This window comes from Trichosurus vulpecula, chromosome 7, assembly GCF_011100635.1.
Source record: "Trichosurus vulpecula isolate mTriVul1 chromosome 7, mTriVul1.pri, whole genome shotgun sequence".
Lineage (NCBI taxonomy): Eukaryota > Metazoa > Chordata > Mammalia > Diprotodontia > Phalangeridae > Trichosurus > Trichosurus vulpecula.
Genome location: NC_050579.1, coordinates 270,635,155 through 270,657,307, shown reverse-complemented (window position 1 = coordinate 270,657,307; position 22,153 = coordinate 270,635,155). Strand labels below are relative to the sequence as shown.

At 45.0% G+C, this 22,153-nt stretch overlaps 1 protein-coding gene across 1 annotated transcript in view; it reads right to left on the bottom strand.

The window, feature by feature from the left end:
* Positions 1 to 22,153, bottom strand: part of ITPR3 (inositol 1,4,5-trisphosphate receptor type 3) — a 123,062-nt gene that overhangs the window by 57,709 nt on the left and 43,200 nt on the right. Inside the window, exons 5-17 of the mRNA XM_036767319.1 lie at positions 20,926 to 21,084; positions 20,335 to 20,433; positions 19,828 to 19,911; positions 11,305 to 11,451; positions 10,544 to 10,639; positions 9,521 to 9,571; positions 9,094 to 9,236; positions 8,332 to 8,431; positions 8,016 to 8,176; positions 5,356 to 5,497; positions 3,707 to 3,868; positions 2,618 to 2,790; positions 246 to 365 (exon numbers count right to left, since the gene is read on the bottom strand). Coding sequence (XP_036623214.1) covers positions 246 to 365; positions 2,618 to 2,790; positions 3,707 to 3,868; positions 5,356 to 5,497; positions 8,016 to 8,176; positions 8,332 to 8,431; positions 9,094 to 9,236; positions 9,521 to 9,571; positions 10,544 to 10,639; positions 11,305 to 11,451; positions 19,828 to 19,911; positions 20,335 to 20,433; positions 20,926 to 21,084 — 1,637 coding nt within the window. The remainder of the gene's footprint in view (positions 1 to 245; positions 366 to 2,617; positions 2,791 to 3,706; positions 3,869 to 5,355; positions 5,498 to 8,015; positions 8,177 to 8,331; positions 8,432 to 9,093; positions 9,237 to 9,520; positions 9,572 to 10,543; positions 10,640 to 11,304; positions 11,452 to 19,827; positions 19,912 to 20,334; positions 20,434 to 20,925; positions 21,085 to 22,153) is intronic.

Here is a 22,153-nt window from a genome sequence, read left to right as displayed (position 1 = left end):
TCAAGAAATACATTTAAGGGGATGGGGGGAGAGAAGATATTCAAGAGCTTCAACATGAACTCCTAGACATAGCCCCTGGTTCTCTGGTTGGGGGAGTGAGGGGTGATTGGGACCAAGATGACTGATCTTAGTATCCTACGAGAGAGACAATCGTGGTTTAGACCCAAGAAGTGGGAGAGGACCAGGCAGGGCCTTGATGATCAAGGAGGAAAGAGAAGTCAATGGGGAGAAGACCCAGCCCTCACTCTGTCTTGATGAGAATGTCGCTGTTCTTGGGGTCCAGGACACATTTGCAGATGAGCTCCTGGGTGACGGGGATGGCGATGTGGTTGGACACACACAAGTCAGAGAGATAGTCCAGGAACCTGAAGAAATGAGTGAAGAAGGAGTCAGTTTGTGGTGATTACCTGAGCTGGTTAGGGTGCCCATCGAGTGGGGAATGCCTCTACAAATCATGGTCTGTGAACTGATGAAGAGGAAAGGGAGCGGAACCGAGGAAACAACTTACACAGTATATAACAACTTTAGAAAGACAATTGTTCTGAAACTTGAAGAACTCTGGTCAATGCAAGAATCAACCATAATTCCAGAGGATTGACGAAGCAGGCTACTCACCTCCTGCCAGAGAAGTAGTGGACTCAAGGTGCGGAATAAAACATGTATTTTTGGACATGGACCAATGCAGGAATTCATTTTGCTTAACTATGCATATTTATCTTAGGGCAACTAGGTGGTGCAGCAGATAGCTGGGAAGCCTGGAGTTAGGAAGACCTGAGTTCATATCCAACCTCAGACACTTACTAACTATGTGACCTTGGTCAAGTCACTTAACCTCTAAATGCTTCGGTTTCCTCATTTATACACAATAATAGCATCTGCCTCCCAGAGTTATCATGAGGATCAAATGAGATAATATTTTTAAAGTGCCTACATAGTGCCTGGCACATAGTAGGTGCTATATAAATATTAGCAATTATTATTACAAGTGTTTGAGTTTTCTTTTTTAATGTTCCCCCCACTGGGAGGGAAAGAAAATGTTTTATTCATTGGAAAAAAATTAAATTTAAAGCCACCAAGTTGTTCTTTCTCAACAGGCCATATTAATTCTTCCCCAGACAATCTCCCACATTCCTCCACCGTCACCACCTTGAATCCTTTCCTGATAACTCCAACTAATAGTCTCATCCCCAATTTACTTTGTTTTACTTTGTATATATTAAATATTTACTCATATGCGTGTGTGTGTGTGTGTATAAAATATAAACTCCTTGAGGGCAGGGACTGTTAATAATAATAGCTAGCATTTATTTAGCATGCTATGGTTTAACAAGCACCTTACAAATATTAAATACTGGGAAGCAGGTGTATTTCATTATCCCCTTTTGACAGATAAGGAAACTGAGGGAGACAGGTTAAGTGACTTGTCCAGGGTCACACAACTAAGTGTCTAAGGCAGAATGTGAACCCAAGTCTTCTCAATTCCAAGTGTTGTGCTGCATCTACTGCAGCACCTAGCTACCTAATAGGCTAATTAATTAGTTACGCAATAAGCACCTAATAAATGCTTCACTGATGGATGGTGGAGAGAGACCAGAGTTGATGGATTCTGAGCTGGAAGGGGCCTCAGAAGTAATGGAGTCTGACTCCTAACCAAATCATGAGTCCTCTCTACAATATCCCCAACCAGTAGCCATTAGTTCTGTTGTCAAAGACTTCTAGCTACAGCCAAATTGTTCTCACTCACAGATGCCTATTCCACACTTTGACAGCTATAATCAGGGGTCAGAGGTGGGACTCTTCGGTTATCATATAATCTCCCCCAGAACTTGCTGCCTAACCGATCCACTGGGTTTGACTCAAGAATTCATTTAGCCATGACTTCACCCTTTCTTCAAGTAATTTTAGTGAGAGTCACCAACAAGAAAGGGGTAGGAAATGAGGCAAGTGAGTGGGAGAGGAGAAGGACTGAGAATGAGTGGAGAGTCACATGATCGTGATCATTTGACAGAAGTCAAATGAGGGAGTAGAAAAATGAGGGATGGAGTGAATAGTATAGGGAGTGGGAGATGAATGAGTACAAGGAAATTGAGATGATAAATGGAGGTTATATTGAAGGTGGTGAGTGAGTGATGAATTAGAAAGATGGTAAGATAAGGAGGTGAATGGAGAAGGAAAGTGAATGGAAGGTAAAGGGAGCAAATGAAGAGTAAGAGGAATAAGATGAAGGTAAGTGAGAATAGATAGGGGAGGAGAGTACAGGGGAGTTTGAGATAGAATGAAGGGATAGATATAAACTGCAGGGTAAGCAGATAAGGCAGGAATTAACAAAAGGTAGGGGAATAAGGAGAAGGGAGTAGAGAGTGAATGGGAAGTACGTAGATGGAGGATGAATAGGGGTGAGTTAACTTAAGTGTGAATGGAGAACAGATGATGAAAAGGGAGAGTAGGGAAAGGAGGATAAGTAGGGATGAGTAGAACATAAAAGGGTAAGTTAAGAATGAAGCAATATGGGAATGAGATGGAGTGAATGGAAAAGTAAAGGGATGACTGCAGTGTGATAGGGGGATATTGGAAATCCAAGTGAGGGACATATGGGGGAAAGGAGCGGGCCCCTGACCTGGGCTCTCGATTCTTGCGCACAAGGCTCACAAATGTCTCCACTTCTGTCTTAGTAATGTGCTTCTCCAAGAGTTTCCGGTTGTTGTGCAACAAGGCAGTGATGGTGTCCTCCGCAAGGATGTCGTAGCCGATCTGCGACTGCATCATCCCAAACTGCTTAGCTATGTGTTCCTGGAAAGGATGGGTTTGGGGACAGATCACAAGAGCCCAATACCATGTTCTCTGGTTTTGCCCCCCAATCCTCCCTTCTCCCCAAACTCTCAAGTTTGCCTGGATGGGCAGAGAGATGGGAAAGGGACAGAAGAGAGACCAAAGACTTAACAGGGCTTAATCTATGGGAAAGAGCCAGCCTCCCCAGACCCTAGCCTTGAAAGTCAAACAGAAGAGCTTGAATTTCACTAGGGAGGCAGTTGAAGACAGCTATTGATGAACTGGAGTGATAGTGGAAAGAACATTGGCTCCTGAGTTAGAGAGAACCCAGGTTCAAATACCGCTTCTGACAATTACTACCTTTGGAACCCTGAGCAAATCACAACTTCAATGGGTCTCAATTTCCTTATCTGTAAAATGAGGAGGTTGGACCAAAGGGCTTTTGAGGTCCCTTCCAACTTGTCTAGATCTACAATCCCGTAAGATTTCTGAGCAGAAGGATGATAGGATCAGAAGGACACAAGAGGAAGATTATCCCAGCAGTTCATGAAAACTGGACACAAGAGGAAAGAAGATGGAAAACCTGAAAGAAGCAATAATGTAGACAAACAGCAACAAAAGTCTAAACTAGGGTAGGGCTAGTGGTGATAGAGGGGAAATGAGAGATGAAGGAGGGACTATAAAGGCGGGACTGATTAGACTTGGGATATAAGAGGTGAAGGGAGAGGGAAGGATTGAAAGCAAATATGGGAGATCCAGTGAACTGCAGTCCCAATGATAGGATCTGTTTAGAAGGAAAGATTACAAGCTCAGCCAGGGAGCCAGCAAGCTTTCCTGTTGGCCCAAAGTGTCCCAATCCCTCATGGCCATTCCCAGGGAGCAGCAGATGCGGAGAGTGGACAGGTAAAGCTAGTCAAAACAGGAAGAGCAAGCCCACCTGGTTCTTGCGGTAGTCCTCCTGGGAATGCCTCAGGACACGATAGCAGAGGCGGAACATGTGTTGATAGGGGGCATTCTTCTGGTCAGATAACTCCTCCAGCCTTACCAGTGGACCCTCACCACCCTTGTCCCGGAACGGGGCCTTCAGGATTCCAAAGATCTAGGGGCCCAGATGACAGGAAGAGAAAAAGATGAAGCCCCAAATCCTAATCTTAACCTTATGCAACTCTAGGCCCCGCCCTCACCCCACTCTTTGGCCTACCCTGAATTTTTGCCTTGTTTTTTCTGAACTTAATAAACACCAAATTAGACAGGCATTTCCATATGCATATTAGAAATGAAAAAGAGGATTGTACATGAAACCACAGCTTGATTTTTTAAAAAGACATAATAAATTTAAATTGTAGTTTTCAAAGCCGTCCTGTTTGTGCTTCTTTCCAGACTTGTCTTCTCTGCATTTAAATAAAATGCCTTAATGATCCTTTTTCTTCCTTTTTTTTTCTTTATTACCCACACCCTATTCCCCCTTCCACCTACCACCATAAGAAAAAGAGAGAGGAAGAAAAGAAGGAAGGAAGGACGGAAGGAAGGAAGGAAGGAAGGAAGGGAAGGAGGGAAGAAGGGAGGGAGGAAGGGAGGAAGGAAGAAAAAGAAAGAAAGAAAGACAGAGAGAGGAAAGGAGGGAGGGATGGAAGGAGGAAGGAAGGAACAAAGAAGAGAAAGAGAGAAAGAGGAAGAAAAGAAGATAGGAAGGAAAGAAAGTAGGAAGAGAAAAGAATAGCCCTTGTAATAAATATGCATAGTCAAAGAAAGTAAATTCCCCCTTGGCCATGTCTGAAAAATATATATCTTATTCTTCATCCTGAATTTGCCACCTCTCTCACATTACATTGATCAGAGTTCTTACCTAATTCACCATTTTGACACAAATTCTTTCTCGTGCCCCAAAGCCTGTTACAATGGACAGAGCATAGACTATGGAATCAGAGAAGCTGGTTTCAAACCTTCCACCTGGTTCTTATTACCTCTGCGACTTTGAACAATGAACTTAACCTCCTGGAGCCTCAATTTTCTCATCTGTAAATTGAGGCAGTCAGACCAGATGCCCAGCTCTCGATCTAGCTGGTCCTAACCCTAACATCACCTAATTGTTCTTCCGATCCTAACTTTAATCCTATTCCTCACCTCAATCCTAATTCTAACCCTTGATTCTAACATTGATCTTACATTTAAACCTTAACTCTCACAATGGAAAACCTCTTGGTTTGGGACTCAGAGGCTTTAGCTTCAAATCAGGCTCCTGACACTGAAGTCACATTACATCCATGGGTCTCAGCTCCCCCATCTGTGAATTGAAGGGACTGGACTAGATGTTTTCTGAGATCCTTCCCAGCTTTAGATCTATAGTTCCATGACCCTTCCGACGCTGCTCCAACCAAACCCATCCCTAAGTCTTGCTCACTCTCCCAGGAGGAGAGGGGCATTTGAAGAAGGAGAAAGAGCTCATCCTAGGCACCAGAGAGAGGCTAAAATGTGACATTCTACTCTAGCTCTAGGCTCAAGGTTGGGGATTACCTGCTGTAGGGAGATTTGGGGTCAAGAAGGGGAAGACTGGCAAGGAGGCTAAATGCAAACACAGATACACACCTGCTTGAGTATGTTCTGCTCCCTCATCAGTTTCTGCCGCTCTCGGTTGGGCTTTGTCACCATGATGTCCAGAACATTCTGCCCATTGTTGGGGACATCACTGACAAAGAATACCAGGTCCTCCAACAACTGGATGACAAACCTGGGAGCAGGTTAAAGAACAGTGCTTAAGAAATACCTGGTGCTTCCCCCCAACCCCGGAATCAATCTATTGGGGGTAGCTCAAGATCTGTCCACAACAGTAAAATAAATCGCTACGGGGTCAATCCTGCTGAAAAATATCCAGCAGCATGACAGCTTTAATTTCTCACAGAAGTAGGTTTAAATCCTTAATCCTGGCATTCAAGGCTCTCCACAATTTAAGGCTAATCTACCTTTCCAGCTCTAGCTCCCATTGGCCCTCTACATACCTTCCTATACAACCAAATGGGTTTTCTCATTCTGTATGTGATTTTCCTCCACACTTTTGCTTATGCTGTTCTCCCTCCCTAGAACAAGTTCCTTCTCCTTTTGTACCTAAACAATCTTGGTCATCCTTCAGGGTCCAGCTCAAGTCCCCCTTCAAATCAATTAGTAAGTACCTTCTATGTTCACATCAGGTGGCTTGGTGGTGTAGTAGATAGAGTGCAGGGTCTGGAGTCAGGAAGACTCATTTTCCTGAGCTCAAATCTGCCCTCAATTACTAACTGCGTGACCCTGGGCAAGTCACTTAACCTTGTTTGCCTCAGTTGTCTGTAAAATGAGCTGGTAAAGGAAATGGCAAACTACTCCAAGGAAACCCCAAATGGGGTCATGAAGAGTTGGCCACAACTGAACAACAACGAAATGTTCATATCAAATAGGGGATAGGGTTAGAACTGGACCTGTGATTTCATTGGCTAGGGAACTCCAGAATGAGGATATCCCCACCCACCCCATCCCAATATAGACTGGTATCTTCTCTACAACTTAGAAACTTAAAGCTGCTCAGAGCACAGAGAGGTGGCCCTCTAAGCACACAGCCAGCATGTTTCGAAGGCTGGATTAGAACTCAGGTCTTTCTGACTCTGAGGCCAGATGCTTATCTATTATGCCGTGCCGCCTCAAAAATCAGAGAAAGGTCTCCAAATAAAGGTGGTGTTTGGATAAGATTACTTCTAAATTCCTTAATCTGGTGACCCTGTACCCTAAGTAAAGTCCTCTGCAAACTGTGCAATGCTAGGGAAGTGTGAGTTACTACTGTTATTTGCAGGGGAAGGGGGCGGGGCAGCAGCTCAAGGGGCAACCTGGAGACCAGTTAGGAGGCTTAGAATAATCCAGGCAAGGGGGGGAAGAGGATTTGGAATTTAAAATTTTTTTAAAATTTTTAAAAATGAATGTTAAAAATTGTGCTTACTTAGAAAATAAAATATTAAAAAACATTCATGCAAGAGACAACAAAGCCTAAACTAGCATATTGGCGATGGTGATGGAGAGGAAGAGACAGAGGCAAAGAAGCTGACAATACTTTGCCGGGGATGAAAGGGAGCAGGAGCCAGTACTAGGATTTCACTGGCCCAGGGGACTCCTGGCTGAGGACACTCCTTCTACCAGTGCAGATTGGCACCTTCTCTGCAATTTACGCTCTTATTAGAGTATGGAGGAGTTAAGTCACTTACCCAGGGTCACACAGTCAGTATGTATCAAGTAGGACTTGAACCCAAGTTTCCTGGCTCCATGGTCAACTTTCTAACCACTGCTACCACTTGAGTAGGGCAGCTAGGTGGTACAGTGGATAGAGCATGGGGCCTGGAGACAGGAAGACAAATTCAGATCCAACCACAGACACATACTAGCTGTGTGACCCTGAGCAAGTCACTTAACCCTGTTTGTCTCAGTTTCCTCATCCGTAAAATGACCTGGATAAGGAAATGGCAAACCACTCTGGTGTCTTTAGCAAGAAAACTCCAAATGGGGTCACAAAGAGTCAGATACACCTAAAATTACTGAACCTACCATTTAAGTGGTGATAATGAATGACTCATAAATCTATAATTCTCACAACAGAGGCAGGTGACTGGATATGGGAGGTAGGGGAGAAATTCGAACCGAAGATGGTTCTAGGATAGAGGTGTGCTGGTAAATATCTAACAAGTGGCTTTCCAAAACAACAGTACACTTTTAAGTTTAATTTGCATTAATAAAAGTTTTTCCACAACTTTCCTAAAAACAACAAACCAAGCCCTGATGTGCAGCACTTGCTGATTACTGAGGTGTAAATCCTCACGCTGAGCATTTAACAATTGGCTCCCTTGAACAGCTAAGAGCTGGTTCCAGCATACTCCTGCTCAAGGGGATTTCTCCATCACCCTTGCTACACTTATATCCAGCCTAAATAGGACTCTCTGCACCTGCCCTCCACCCCAGACTTCCTGGTTTTGCCTTTTAGAGCCAAGCAGAACACAGCTAATCATTATCTTCCATGGGGCTGGCCTTGAAATACTTGAAGACAACTATTATATCCCTCTGAAAAGTCTTCTCTTCCCCAGACTAAATATTCCTCTCTCTTCAATGGATCAATGCATCTCCAACTTCATAATCTCCATGAATCCATTAAGATTGACTGTAGGGATGAGGACATCCAACTTGTGGATTAAATAAGAAACAAATCAGTTGATGCCCCACGTGCCCAAGAGGGCTACCTGCGGTCATTCTGGCTGATGAAACCCTCATTGAGCTTCTCCACAGCACTGGCCAACATAGAACTGGCATCATTGGCAAAGTCAAGGTCTCGGATCTCAGACACGGGCACGGAGACAATGGCAAAGGCTTCTTTGTCTTCCTTGGTGGGGCAGGTGCCCAGCTGCAACAACCTGGAGTTAGCCTCATTCTCCCACCAGGGAATGACTCCTTCTCATCCCCTCCTCCACGGCCTCCCTTCAGCGGCCAATCTCACGTTCTCTTTCTCCTTCCCTCCCTTCCTCCCTGTCTCTCCTATCCCAAAGGGCTAGGAGATACCATAAGTCGGATGGGCCGCTCCTCCTCGATGTCAATGGGAACATTCGTACTCTGGATCCAGGTGTTGGTGCAGAGATGACGCAGTCGAACATAGGAGTTTCTGGCACAGAGAGGTCAGGGGTCATATAAAGGTCATGAATCACAGAGAGGTCTGGGGTCATATAAAGGTCAGAGTACAGCTGGGAAATGGGCAGAAGCTGACGGGGTGAGAGGGGAGCTGCAAGGTGGCACAGAAGCAGTAGACCGTGATAAAATCTCCCTCTTGTCTAGCAGTTTTCCAGAAAGCCCTGCGAACTATGAGGTAGAGAGGACAGGTATCATAAGCCCTATTTCACAGAAGGCAAATGACATGCCCAAGGTTACACAACCACTTGGTGACAGAGATAATACAAGAACCTCAGGCCTTAATAACTGCCACATACTACAGACAAAGCAGAGAATACAGAGCACCCATATAGTCCCGTGGAGAAGCTAGGTCCTGCCACCATTATCCATACACATCTCCCCTGCCCTGATTCTCCAGCATAGGGTTCTGGACTTGGAGTCAAGAAGATTGTGGTGTAAACTGCCTCAGTTATGGGATATCTAGGATATACTAGCTGTGTGGGCTTGGGCAAGTCATGCCACCTCGGTGACTCAGTTTCCTCATCAGTAAAATGATTCTAGGTCCCTTCCAGCTCTAAATCTCTAATCTTATGATGATCCTACGATCCTCCTTTCAGGGTCAGGATTGCGAGGGACAGAGTGAGGGGGGATGCAAACCTAGGCACAAAAGAGTCAGTCTTCTGCAGTGTGGTGGGATCAAGCTCAAAGAGAGAAGCGATGTCATTCCCATGGGGGACGGCCACAAGTCGGTATTTGATCTTCTCACCAGCATTTCTTCGGCCAGTTCTTCCCTGGGATGCCTAAGGGAAATATGACCTCCTAAGACCTCAGCCCTTCACATGCCCTTCAGCAGCATCAGCTTCAGAACCTTCTAGCCTCCCTTCTGTACCCTGCAACCTCAAGGGGCCCAGAGCTCCCTGCTAGCTCCCTCGCTGCTTGGTCCAAAGTCCTGTCTATGGAAGCCCTCTCCACTCCAATCACTCAACAATATTTATTAAGCACCTACTATATGCCAGGAACTATGTCAGGCACAAGACCCACAACAGAATAGTAAGACAGGCCCTGTCCTCCAACAGCCACTTACGGTTCCTGTAGCTTTTGGTTCTCCTGAATCACCCTTGTAGCTGGGGTTTTCCTAGAAAAGGAACAAAGGATATTAGCTGGCCTGCTCCATCAACCTTGGGAAACAATAGCTCACATTTATAGAGCATTTTCAGGCCTGCAAGGCACTTTACATGTGCCGCACACTTGATCCTCGCAACAACCCTGGGAGGCAGACACTGTTATTATCCGCGTTTTATAGGTGACGAAACTGAGGCTGAGAGGCGTTAAGTCCTAGAGCTGAGTCTAAGGCCAAATTTGAAGTCAGGACTCTGCTCTGGATCCCAGTCCAACACTCTATGTACTGTACCACCTCCAGCTAGGCCCTGTAGTATTTTTTTAAGTACCCAACCATACTCATACCACCCTGGAATGGAAGATGAGAAAACATCTACAGGCCCCCAGGGGGTTAGGCAGTGTTTCTTCACCCTCCTATATTTTAAGCCATAGCTGTCAGCACAGGCACTGGCTGTGGGTGCCTCCAGCTTCCAGAAGGGGTCAGAGTTTTAGGAGGAACCTTAGGGATCATTCAGTCTAAGCCCCAGTATTGGAGATGAGGGAACAATGGGCCCAAAGAGGTTAATAGACCTGCCTATGCTCACACAGGTACTAAGACAAGATTGTTCCCCCAGCTTCCTCCCAATCCTCGTCCACTCCCGCCCTGTAACAAGGCAGAGCAGTGAGAGAGAACTCAATAACTACAGAGGTCTCCTCCCAGGTCCTTCCTCCGAAACTCCCTCAAAACACACACATGTATGCATATATCCTTACATATATATACAGATACAGATGCATGTGCATACATACACAACTCCACTATGCTACATACACATGTGGATGTATGTACGTATGTTCACACGCCAGAATACTTGGGTGCACGTGTAAATTTATGCATAAGTACACACACCGTCTATTCAAACCTATGTGCTCCCAAATGTATCTATGTGTTTATACAAATACACGTGCACACACACAACTTCAACTCATCCCTGTCTCCTGTCCTCACCTCTGCTGCCAGGTAATTGCCCGTGGCCAGATGTTTAAAGCGGTATAAGCCATTCCAGTGGCCAGCCCCTCCACGGCAGGGGTCATGGTGGACAACCTAAGAGAGAACCATAGAGAACAGGTGAGTTGAAAGGTGTCAGAGTATCCTCAGAATCAACAGGCATGGGAAAACATGAAGCTAAGCCCAAGAGGAGCAAGGTCCTAGTAAAAATTGGCACAGGCAGGGGAGGGTGAGCTCAAATAACTCAGGACACTCCACCTCCCATCCCCGGGGCTCCTGGAAGGGCCAGGCCTAGTAATTTGGGAGATACTAGCTTTTCTACCGTGGGATTATAGAAGAGATGGGAGTATTAGGGGTCAGGGACCTAGAGTTTGGGAAATAAGAGGAGTTGCAGGGTAGGAAGTAGGGAGATGGGGTGCAAGGGGCTAAAAAAGGAAGAAAAAAGGGGCTGGAGAGGGCTGTATGGAGGGAGCAATGATTCGAGGGCTGGAGCTAGAAAAGGCTGAGTGTGGGTCTGGCCCCAGGAGTTAGGGGTTCCAGGTAGATCTGGGGCCCTACGGTCAAAGCAATGATAATAATTTCTGGTATGTATATATGTGCATGTGTGTGTGTACACACACACACACACACACACACACACACACCCCAATATATAATGCTTAACGCTAAAGGAAATTTGTACAAACAACATGGGAATCAGATTAGCGGAGATGGATGTCAGGACCTGGGGCCTCTGAGGAGCTCCAAGCCCAGGGTCTCACCTCCACTTCCCAGAGTGCATTGGAGCTGGTGGCTGATGTGGCAGACTGACGCAGAGTAGTACGAAGGAACACTTGTAGCTTGCCCTTGTACTCATCACACGTCAGAAACTTCTCTTGCTCTGCGTGGAACAAGCGTACCACATCTCCCTGCAAAGAGGAAAGAAGAAAGGCTCAGGGAAGGGGTGAGGGTGAGGTAGGGGATGAGACAGGCCCAAGGTATCCCCCAACTGCAAAGGCTTCTTGCTTCAAGTAACTCCCCAAGGAAAAGCCAGTGCTTTCTATACTTTAATCCACGATCTAGAAATCTTTCTCCCTATACTTAATAGAATCACAGAATTGGAAACAACCTCAGTGACCATCTTGTCAGAAAAGAATCCCCACTATGGCCTACTAAACAAGCGGTCACTAAGCCTCTGCTTGAAGACCTCCGAAGAGGGGGACGCCTTCTACTTATTAAGAAGCTTTTCCCAACACCAGACCTAATGTGGCTCCTCTACAGCCTTCATTGGTTGCTCTCAGTTCTGCCTTCTGGGACCAAACAGAACCAGGCTACTCTCTCTCTCACACATCAGCCCTTCAAATACTTGAAAGCTGCTATCATGCCCCCTCCCAGTCTTTTCTCCTCCTGGTCAAATACATCCCCAGCTCCTTCCACTCAGCTTCATATGTCAAAGACTCAAGGCCCTTATATATCCTTGTTGCCTTCCTCTGAACACTCTTCAGTTTATTAACGTTCTCACACCATGGGGACCAGAATTGAACACAATGAGCTTCTTCCAAACAACACCCACTCACCCAGCCATTTACAAAGCAAAATTATGCTACCACAGCATGAGAAAATCTTGGGGGCACAAACTTCTCAGCCCAGTATTTGAGGCTTTCATGCTTTGATCCTAACCCACCTTCCTACATTTACTCTGACTCCCACATTTGTAATTTTGGTATTATCTTTGATCAGTTGACAGATCTTTCTTCCTCATTCCTCACATCCAACTGGTTGTCTATTGAATTCACCCCAGCAACATCATTCACATTTGCCCCCTCTTCTCTATTCCTACTGCTACCACGATGGCCCTGGCCTTGATTGCTACCTCCTCAGATTAGAGTTTTCTAGAGTTTTCTAGGAATCTTCCTATTTCCATTCTCTCTCAGTTTCTATACACTGTGATATACAGATACAGTAGAGATAGACAGAACATATCCATTATTTAATAAAGGAGTGCTAAAGTTGCTCTGTATTTTTTGCTTTCTCCTATGTATCTTTAAATTCTCTATATCTTTTCATGCTAATGCTAGACCAATCTTCCTAAGAAAGAGATCTGGTTAAGTCACTCCTCTGCTAGGAAAAAAGCAAAGCTGTCAAGTCATATGAAAAATGCTCTAAATAAAAAATAATTCCAGAAATCTAAGTTAAAACAAGTCTGAGGTACTACCTCACACCCATCAAATTGGGGACAGAAAAGGAAAATGACAAACACTGGAGGGGATGCACTGTTAGTAGAGTAGTGAATAGGTTCAAACCTTTCACAGAGCAGTTTGGAACTATGCCCAAAGAACTATAAAACTGTGCATACCTTTTGACCCAGCAGTATCAGCACTGTGTGCTCCAAGAAGATCAAAGAAAAAGGAAAATGACCCATTATACACAAAAGCATCTGTAGCAGCTCTTTCGGTGGTGGCAAAGAATTGGAAGCTGAGGAGATGTTCATCAATTGGGGAATGGCTGGATAAGTTATGGCAGGAGTGGAGAATCTGAGGCCTTGAGGCCACATGTGGCCCTCTAGGTTCTCAAGTGTAGTCCTTCAGATTCAGTCAAAGGGCCACATTTGAGGACCTAGGGGTCCATATGTGGCCTTGAGGAGGATGCAGGTTCCCCACCCCTGAGTTATGGTATATGAATGTGACGGAATGCCATTGTGCATAAGAAATAATGAAGAGGATGATTTCAAAAAAACATGGGAAGACTCATATAAACTGATGCAAAGTGAGGTGAGCAGAACCAGGAGAACAATCTACACAGTGACAGCAATATTGCAAACATAATCAACTGTGAAAGACTTAGTAACTCAGTAATTCAAAAAAAAAACCTGGGAAGAGTCATATAAACTGATGCAAAGTGAGGTGAGCAGAACCAGGAGAACAATCTACACAGTGACAGCAATATTGCAAACATAATCAACTGTGAAAGACTTAGTAACTCAGGAATACAATGATCCACCAGACTCCAAAGGACTCATAATGAAAAATCTATTCACCTCCAGAGAGAGAACTGATGGACTCAGAGTGTTCATTGATGCATATTTTTTCTCATTCTTTGTTTTTCTTTTCTTTCTTTTTTTTTTGGAACATAGCTAACGGGTAAATATGTTCTGCATGACTTCACATATATAAAGGGCATTGTATTTCTTGCCTTCTCGATGGATGGGGGAAGGGTGGAAAGAGAGAGAATTTGGAACTGAAAATAAAAATCAAATTAATTTTTTTTTAAAAAGTCACTCCTCTGTTTAATAAACTTCAGTGGATCCCTAACAAGTAAAGGGTGGCACTCTAGGCTCTTTACGACCAAGCACCACTCTGTCTTTCTAGCCACATCTCTTATTACAGCCCCATTCATATCCTATCTTCCAGCCAAACTGAAGGACTTTCTGGCCTCCAAACAGGTCCTATGCTCCCCAGCCTCAGTGCCTTTGTTCATACTTTTACCTGTGCCTGGAATGTTCTCCCTCCCTATCTCTGCCTGGCAAAGGCCAGCTCAAGCCACCCCTCTAAGAAGCCTTTCCTGATATCCAATCCAGTAAACATTTATTAACCACCTACTATGTGCCAGGCACAGTGCTAGGCACTTGGGATACAAAGATAAAATAAGAGTCCCTACCCTCAATGAGTTTACATTCTACCAGGTAAGACAATATATAAGAATACACAAAAAAATACAAGGTAATTTGGTAAGGGAGGCCCCAGCACCTGGGGGAATCAAGCAAGAAAGGACTTAGGGAAGAGATTTCCACAGATTTTGAGAAGAGCAGTGAGGATTACACTCTGATCATGGGGGAAGCCTGCACAAAGGTCCAAACACACGGACTAGAATAACATTTCTCCTTGGACTTCAGCTGTCTCACGAATGCATGAAATGTTTACAAATCTTTATGAAATTGTAGTTTGTCATTCACTTGTGTCTGTAATTTATTGTTATAAAATATCTCCCATGTGTCTGTTACATACAATTTATATTTTTTCAAGTTTGTAGCTATGAGTCTGCAGCCGAAATTGATTTTGCAACATCAACATGCTTCATTTTATAACTTTCTAACATACTTGTCATGTACTATTGTGTATTGTTACAGTTATCTTTTTGTATCCCTTTGGAATTCCACAAGGGCAAGAACTGTCTTATCTAAACTTTATATCTTCCTAGTCTCTAGGGCTAGGACAACACTATGCACGTAGTAGGCACTTAATAAAAGTCTATGAACCAATTCATCTGTTCTGCTGAGCAATCTGGAATTATGCTCAAAGACTTAGGAAACCGTGCATAACTTTTGACCCAGAAATACCATTATTAAGTCTGTTCTCCAAGGTGATCAGGGAAAAAGGAAAAGAACCTGTATGTTCTAAAATATTTACAGCAGCTCTCTTTGTGTTGGCAAAGAACTGGAAATTGTGGGGATGTCCATCAATCGGGGAATGACCGAACAAGATGTGGAATATGAATGTAATGGAATTCTATTGTGCTGTAAGAAATGAGGAGCTGGGTGACTTTAGAGAAACACAGAAGGATTTATATGACATAACGAAGAGTGAAATGAGCAGAGCCAGAGAACACTGTATACAGTAAGAGCAATATTGTTCCAAGATTAACTGTGAACAACTAAGTTATTTTGAATAACTTATCAAATCAACGACCAAGGACCTAGGAAAGAAAATGCTATCCACCTCCAGAGAAAGGACTGATAAATAGAAGTATGTATAGTATGGTTTTGTGTGTGTGTGTGTGTGTGTGTGTGTGTGTGTGTGGCCTTCTCTAGTGTGGTGTGGGAAGGAAAGGAGAAAAAAAGGGCACATCAGAGAACAAAGAAGCACAGAAGGAAGCACAGAAGTAAGCACAGAAAAGCGAGGTAGCTTTGAAAACGATGTACAGTATTGATTCATAGTTTCATATTGAATCGTCTTTTTGTGTTGTGCTGTGTACATGGAAATTTTTTTTGTCTTCTGTAGTTAAGTTCAACATGAATAAAATATTTTCCAAATAAAACTAAATAAATGCCCGCCTAGTGCTAATTCCCTTTATGCACCTTAGACTCCAGCCATGCTGGACTAGTCACCATTTCTCAAATATGCTGAACATTTTACAATCTCTTCAATGCTGTCCCTGTTGTTTCCTTCATGGGGAGCACCTACCCCCACATCTTTCTGTCTGCAGAAATCCTAACCATCATTCAAGGCCTAGCTCAAATGGCACATTTCTCACAAAGCCTTCCTTGCCAGAAGTGATCTTGCTGTTGTCAGAGTTCACACGGCATTGTGTTTGTACTTCTAATCACTTTCTGCCCAATGTATTGTGGGTATTTGTGAGCATGCTTTATTCCCAACAGTGGACTGTCAGTTTCTTGAGAATAAAGACCATTAATTAGTCACTTGTGTGTTCCTCACAGGGCCTGTGTTTTTCTTGGTCTCTGTCCAACAGGCTGTTGGTTACCTAACCATGTTCCCTCCTACTGCATGGGACCCCTTCCATTCTACCCAGCCCTTTCCCTGGCACCTCCCATTTCTGGAAATCTTCTATTCCAGGGTCAAAACTTTCAATTTCCTAAGTGACTGATGCTTCTCTGCCTGTGACCTTGTAGGAAATAAACCAGACTGGCCTGAGCAAAGGACCCCTTTCCTCCCTATAAAATACCCAAGCTGCTCTGACCCCAGAGCATGAGTTGAACAAGCTGTCTTGGGACAGGAGATCTGGACCGCTGAGCTCTCCTTTTTCCTCCCATTGTCTGGAGACCATTCTACCTGAGGACCCCAGGCAACATCTCTGGTCGTATCCCTTGCCAATCCTGCTTTGGAGTTCATGTTCAGTCATTTCAGTCATGTCCAACTCTTTATGACCCCATTTGAGGTTTTCTTGGCAGAGATACTGGAGTGGTTTGCCATTTCCTTCTCCAGCCCATTTTACGGATGAAGAAACCGAGGCAAACAAGTTAAGTGATTTGCTCAGGGTCACACAGCAAGCAAGTATGTGAGACCAAATTTGAACTCAGGAAGAGCAGTCTTCCTGACTCTGGGCCCAGCACTTTGTGCACTGTACCACTTAGCTGTCCCACTTAAAAAATATAAAGATTATAAATTTAGAGATGGATGGGACCTTGGAAGTTGTTATCGAGTCTAACTCTTTCATTTTACACATGAGGAAACTAAAGCCTGAAGGGTTTAGATGATTTTCCCAGGGTCAGTCACACGGCTAGTAAATGTGTGAGGCAGCATTTGAATCTAGGACTTTCTGATTCCCAAGTGCAGCACCAAATCATAACATACACTCTTTAGGAGCAAAAGAAGAGAGGTCTGATTGGTCTTCCCACTCCTGAGGTCACAGGGATTATACTCAATACCGGGAAAGGTGCACAGAATGAGTAATCAATAAGTATGCACCCACACATCCATTCCTGGGCTAGGGATAGTGGGAGATACAGAGAAATAGAAGCCCCTGCCTTTAAGGAGCTCAGAATCTAATGGAAGACGGGGTCAGAGTGTGAAACACACACAGCTGAATCAAATCAAGAGAACAGCATGTAACTCGGCTGAATTACTTTGTCCAGTCCAATATATGTTCGGAGAAAGAAATGAGTGGTCAGGGAAGTCTTCATGGAGGAGGTGGAGTCTGTGCTGGGTCTTGAAGGCTAGGAATAATTGAAGCAGCTGGGGATTCCAAGAAGAAGAAGAAGCAGCAGCATTTAGAAGCTAAGGGGGGCAGTGCACAGAGGGCTGAGCCTGGAGTTAGTGTGCTTCACTAGCTGGATTTGACCCAGGGCAAGTCATATAATGTCTGTTTGCCTCAGTTTCCTCATCTGTAAGACGGAGTTAATAATATCCACTATCTCCCAGAGTTGTCGTGAGGATCAAATGAGGTAATCATTATTGTAAAGCACTCGGGAAATGCTATATAAATGCCAGGCATTTTATCATCATCATGATTATTACTGTTTGGTTTTTGTTTTGGGGCAGGGCAATTGGTGTTAAGTGACTTGCCCAAGGTCACACAGCTAGTACATGTGTCAAGTGTCTGAGGCCAGATTTGAACTCAGGTCCTTCTGACTCCAGGGCCAGTGTGCCACCTAGCTGCCCCTATCATGATTATTTTTAAGGGTATGTGCAGATGAGGAACCATCCCTGACCTCTTAGTGTTGGGGAATACAGCAAGATAAGGCTGGATAGGGAGGACTCTGCAAAGCAGAGCAGAGAGATCAGGACAAGAATGGGTACCCACAAGGGGCGGGAGAAGTGATGAAAGTGTGATCTGGCTAGAATGTGTTAATTACTGACACTGGCTTGTTGGAATTCAGCTCATCCATCAGGCTCTTTTTCCAGACCGTTAAGTAGGTTTCACAGATGCTGGTTTCCTCCTTCAGCCTGAATTCTTGGGTTACTTGGGCCTACTCTTCAGTTCCACTTTAAATCAGCTCTCTTCACAGCCACCCTGAATCCACACTGAGTGGTGCCTTCCTCCCATGAAAAATCCCCTTAATTCCCCCGAATTGGGCTCTCTCTTTTCTTCCTGCTCCTTGAACCTTTTTCTAATGGGAGCTCCCAAAAGCCTCTGGCAGCTCATTCCACTACTTTAGCATTTTGTGGACTTCTTAGTCAACAGAGCCTTCTCTTGGAGCAAGCAATGAAGCAAAACCAGCAGACGCAATGACCTTGTCTGGCAGCGTATACACTATTATGCACCCATAGTCCTCTACCTCTCTACCAAAAGAGGGAAAGTGGTTCCTCATCTCTTTTCAGGGGCCAAGACTGTGCATTACAATCACTAAGCATCTGGCTTCCTTTCTGTATTCTTCTTTATTTACATTTCAATCAGCTCACTCCGCAGTATGATATCACTTCTTTTAAAAGTTTCTATTTTTTCCACCTTTATTCATGACCGCTCCCCTTTCTGAAGAGTTTATGCTTCTGAGACTCTTCTGGAAGGATTGTCACCTCACCCACTTGTCAAATAAAACTCTCTTAGTTCAAATATAAGCATATCTGAAGCCCAGTTTCCATTGTGATTGCTCCTTCCCCAGCTGGGCAGGGTTGCCATCAAATTCATGTACATTTGGGAGAGGGTGCTTCCTGCCACAGAAGGAACTGGGCAAAAGGCACAAGATGGTGACATAAGATCATGACTGGGGGAGGGGGAAGAGGGAAAGCAATAACAGTAACCACCAGAAAGACAATCACGGGAAAAAGGACAGAGACCCGAAACGGCAGAAAACTTGCATAGAAAGAAGACTAAGAAAAAGAAAGGCAGCTAAGTGGCTCAGTGAATTGAGTGCCACGCCTAGAATCAGGAAGACCTGAGTTCGAATCCAGCCTCAAACACTTACTAGCTGTGTGACCCTGGGCAAGTCACTTAAACTCTCTTTGCCTTAATCCACTGGAGAAGGAAATGGCAAACCACTCCAGCATCTCTGCCAAGAACACCCCATGCACAGTAAGGTCCCCAACTGAACACAACTGAATTGAGGAACAACAAGAAAAATAAAGGAGGAAAGATTGGAGAGGAAAAGGAAGCAGGACTAGGAGAGGGTATAAAGACACACAATTGGAGGACAAAACTGGGGTAATGGAAGGAGTTTCAGAGAGGGCTGCAAGACTAAAGGGAAATGTTTGGGAAGTGGAAATGAGGTTCAGGCACCAGGAAGAGGAGGGGAAGGCAGAGCTGTGGGTGGGAGAAGAGTAAAGTTCAGGCAAAGGCTGAAAGGTGCAAAGGAGAATCAGGCCAGGTAGGGAGGGTGGAGCTGGAGTGATGGGAAAAGGGAGGGCTGAGAGAGAGAGAGAGCAGAGCTAGAAGGATCAGGGCTAGGGGGACTGAAGTGGAGAGGGGTGAGCAATGCATGGAAGGAAAAACTGGGAGGGTAAGCATGGGGGAGGATACAAATAGTGAACAAAATGTGCTCCTGGGGAAACCTCTGAGCAGTTGAAAAGTATAATTTTTTTTTCTTTGAAGCCTGGGTCTCCCTACTCTCTCAGGCTACAGCACAGGGGATGCTGACAAGTCCAAACTCACCGGTGATCAGCACAAGAGCTTTGACCTGTTCCATTTCCTATCTGGATTGGTTTGCCCCTCCTTAGGCAACCTGGTGGTTCCCTACTCCTGGACATTCATCATTTTGATGCTAAAATTAGTACAGATACCTGATTGGCTTAGCCAACTGAGGCTCAGAACTCCTGAGCTCCAGAGATCCACTGGCCTCAGACTCCAAAGTAGCAGGGATTGTAAACTTGTACCAAAGTACAGTATCTTGAAGAGCCTCTCTCTAGGGTTCTTACCCCTTTCAAAACCTCCTCCAAGTGGTCTCGGAACTTCATGAACAGGTTGATTTTCCAGCTGGTGTTGCAGTTGACAGAGTTGACCTGGGTGAAGGGAAGTGAATCCCATGAGGTCCCAAGTGACTGAGGGGGTAGCAGTTGGGAGAGCCTTGAGGACCCATCTGCCGAAAAGCTGGGAGGGGGACAACTGCAGGCACCTCCTCCGCCCCAGTGGCCTCCCCTTTGCTCCCACTCAGAGTACAAGAGAGAAAACACTCAGTTTTATGGAAATATTCACCCTTCTCTACCCAACTGTTAAATCCTAGACTGGGCCCTGAACACCACACTCCTAGGGGCACCCACTTCACTGCTACCTCTCCTCCCCACCAAGAGTGGCCCATGTAAGGAACATAGTGAGATATGGGAGAAACTGTGCATGCATCCTTCACCAGCCCAGGTAACCCAGCGAGTCAAGCACAGGACAGAACAAAGGTGACAGACAGCTCTACCAGCCCCTCTGGGCCTCACCTCTTTGCAGCCGGCATTGTCACTCAGCTCGTAGTTACTGGCATGCAGGGGCTGTCCAGCATTGACAGGATTCAAGATCACTTTGTCCCCCACAACCACCTGGGTGAGAATAAGAAGAGTGGGGCAGCTGGGCGGTGCAGTGAGTAGAGCACCGGCCCTGGAGTCAAGAGGACCTGAGTTCCAATCCAGCCTCAGACACCTGACACACTTACTAGCTATGTGACCCTGGGCAAGTCACTTAAACTCCCATTGCCCTGCCTTCCCCCCTCCAAATAAAAAAAAATTTAGAGTAAGAGGAGCAAGGAGAAAAGGTTGAAATCCCTCCCTTTAGCCACTTGGCTTTCTTTAGGACCAGAAATCTGTCCTTTTCTTTCCAGACTTTCTAGCCTTCTCCCTAGGCCTCAGTTTCCTCCTATGTAAAACTGGAGAGACTATGTTCACACCAGCCCATCCTCCAAAAGGAGCAGAAGCAAAGATGTGGGGAAAATACCAAATGTAATTGCCTCAGCCTCTAATGAGTCCTTTCGACATTTGGTGTTTGAGGAAGTGCCATCCTTCCCGACCCTCCTCAGTTCCCAGCCTGGGACTCACGTTGTCCCCATTGCTCCGAAGCTTCCAGAAAGGCTGAATAAAGAGCCAGGAGCCCTCGTTGCCAGTGGCATCCAGAGTCACCCTCATGGCGTTCTTCTCCAGCAGAGCTGGTAATCTCTTGTTCACAGTCAAGTACTTGTTGCTCTTCATGTGAAGGAGCTGGAAGGAAGGAAAGGGAGGTGGGGACAGAAGGCTGTCATGGGCAACTCCAAGGGCTGGAACCCTGGGCTAGGTACCAGCAAAAGGTGCTGAGCCAGCAGTGACCTCAGGACCCACAAATACACTGTGTCATGGGTGGTCAGACATACACAGAGAGTCACAAATACAGTCTGTCATACACCTGACTATACAGTTACTCAAATGCATTCATGCAGTCTCACAGTCACAAACACACATATATATTTACAGTCACACCTGTCAGTCATACAGAGAATCGGTTATAAATGCAGTTACCAAAAAACTACACATTCACGATTACATCCGTCAGTCACACACAAGCACAGTCATAAATACAGTCGCCAAAAACTACACAGTCACAATCCCAGCACTGGTCATACACAGAATCACAATCACCAAAAACTGTACAGCTACAAAAAATGTGAGTTCAGTCATTTTTCAGTTGTGTCTGACTCGTTGTGACCCTATCTGAGGTTTTTTTTGGCAAAAATACTAGAGTGGCTCACCATTTCCTTCTCCGACTCATTTTACAGATGAGGAAACTGAGGCAAATAGGGTTAAATGACTTGCCCAGGGTCACACAGCTAGAAAGTATCCGAGGCCAGATTTAAAAACAGAAAGATGTGTCTTCCTGACCCCAGGCCTGGCACTCTATCCCTTACGCCAGCTAGCTGCCCCCAAAAACCCATATTCACAATCACACCCAACAGTCACACACAATCACAAACATAGTGACCAAAAAAATACACAATCACACCATGAGTCACACAGCCACCAAAACATTGACATTTCGTAATCAATCACAGATGGAATCAATGACCAAAAAACACACACTCACAATCCTACACACACAATCAGGGCTCATGAGCTACCCTCTAAAAGCTTCTGGCTTTTCAGCCAGTCCCTCAGGATACCATTATGCTCATCTGGGAGAAAGCATCTTGGACTGCTGCTCCAAATGGTGAAAATGAATTAATGCCTAATCTCATAACCTATAATTAACTTGTTGGGAAAACGTTCAGTTCCTCCAGGTCTCTGCTGATGCATTCAA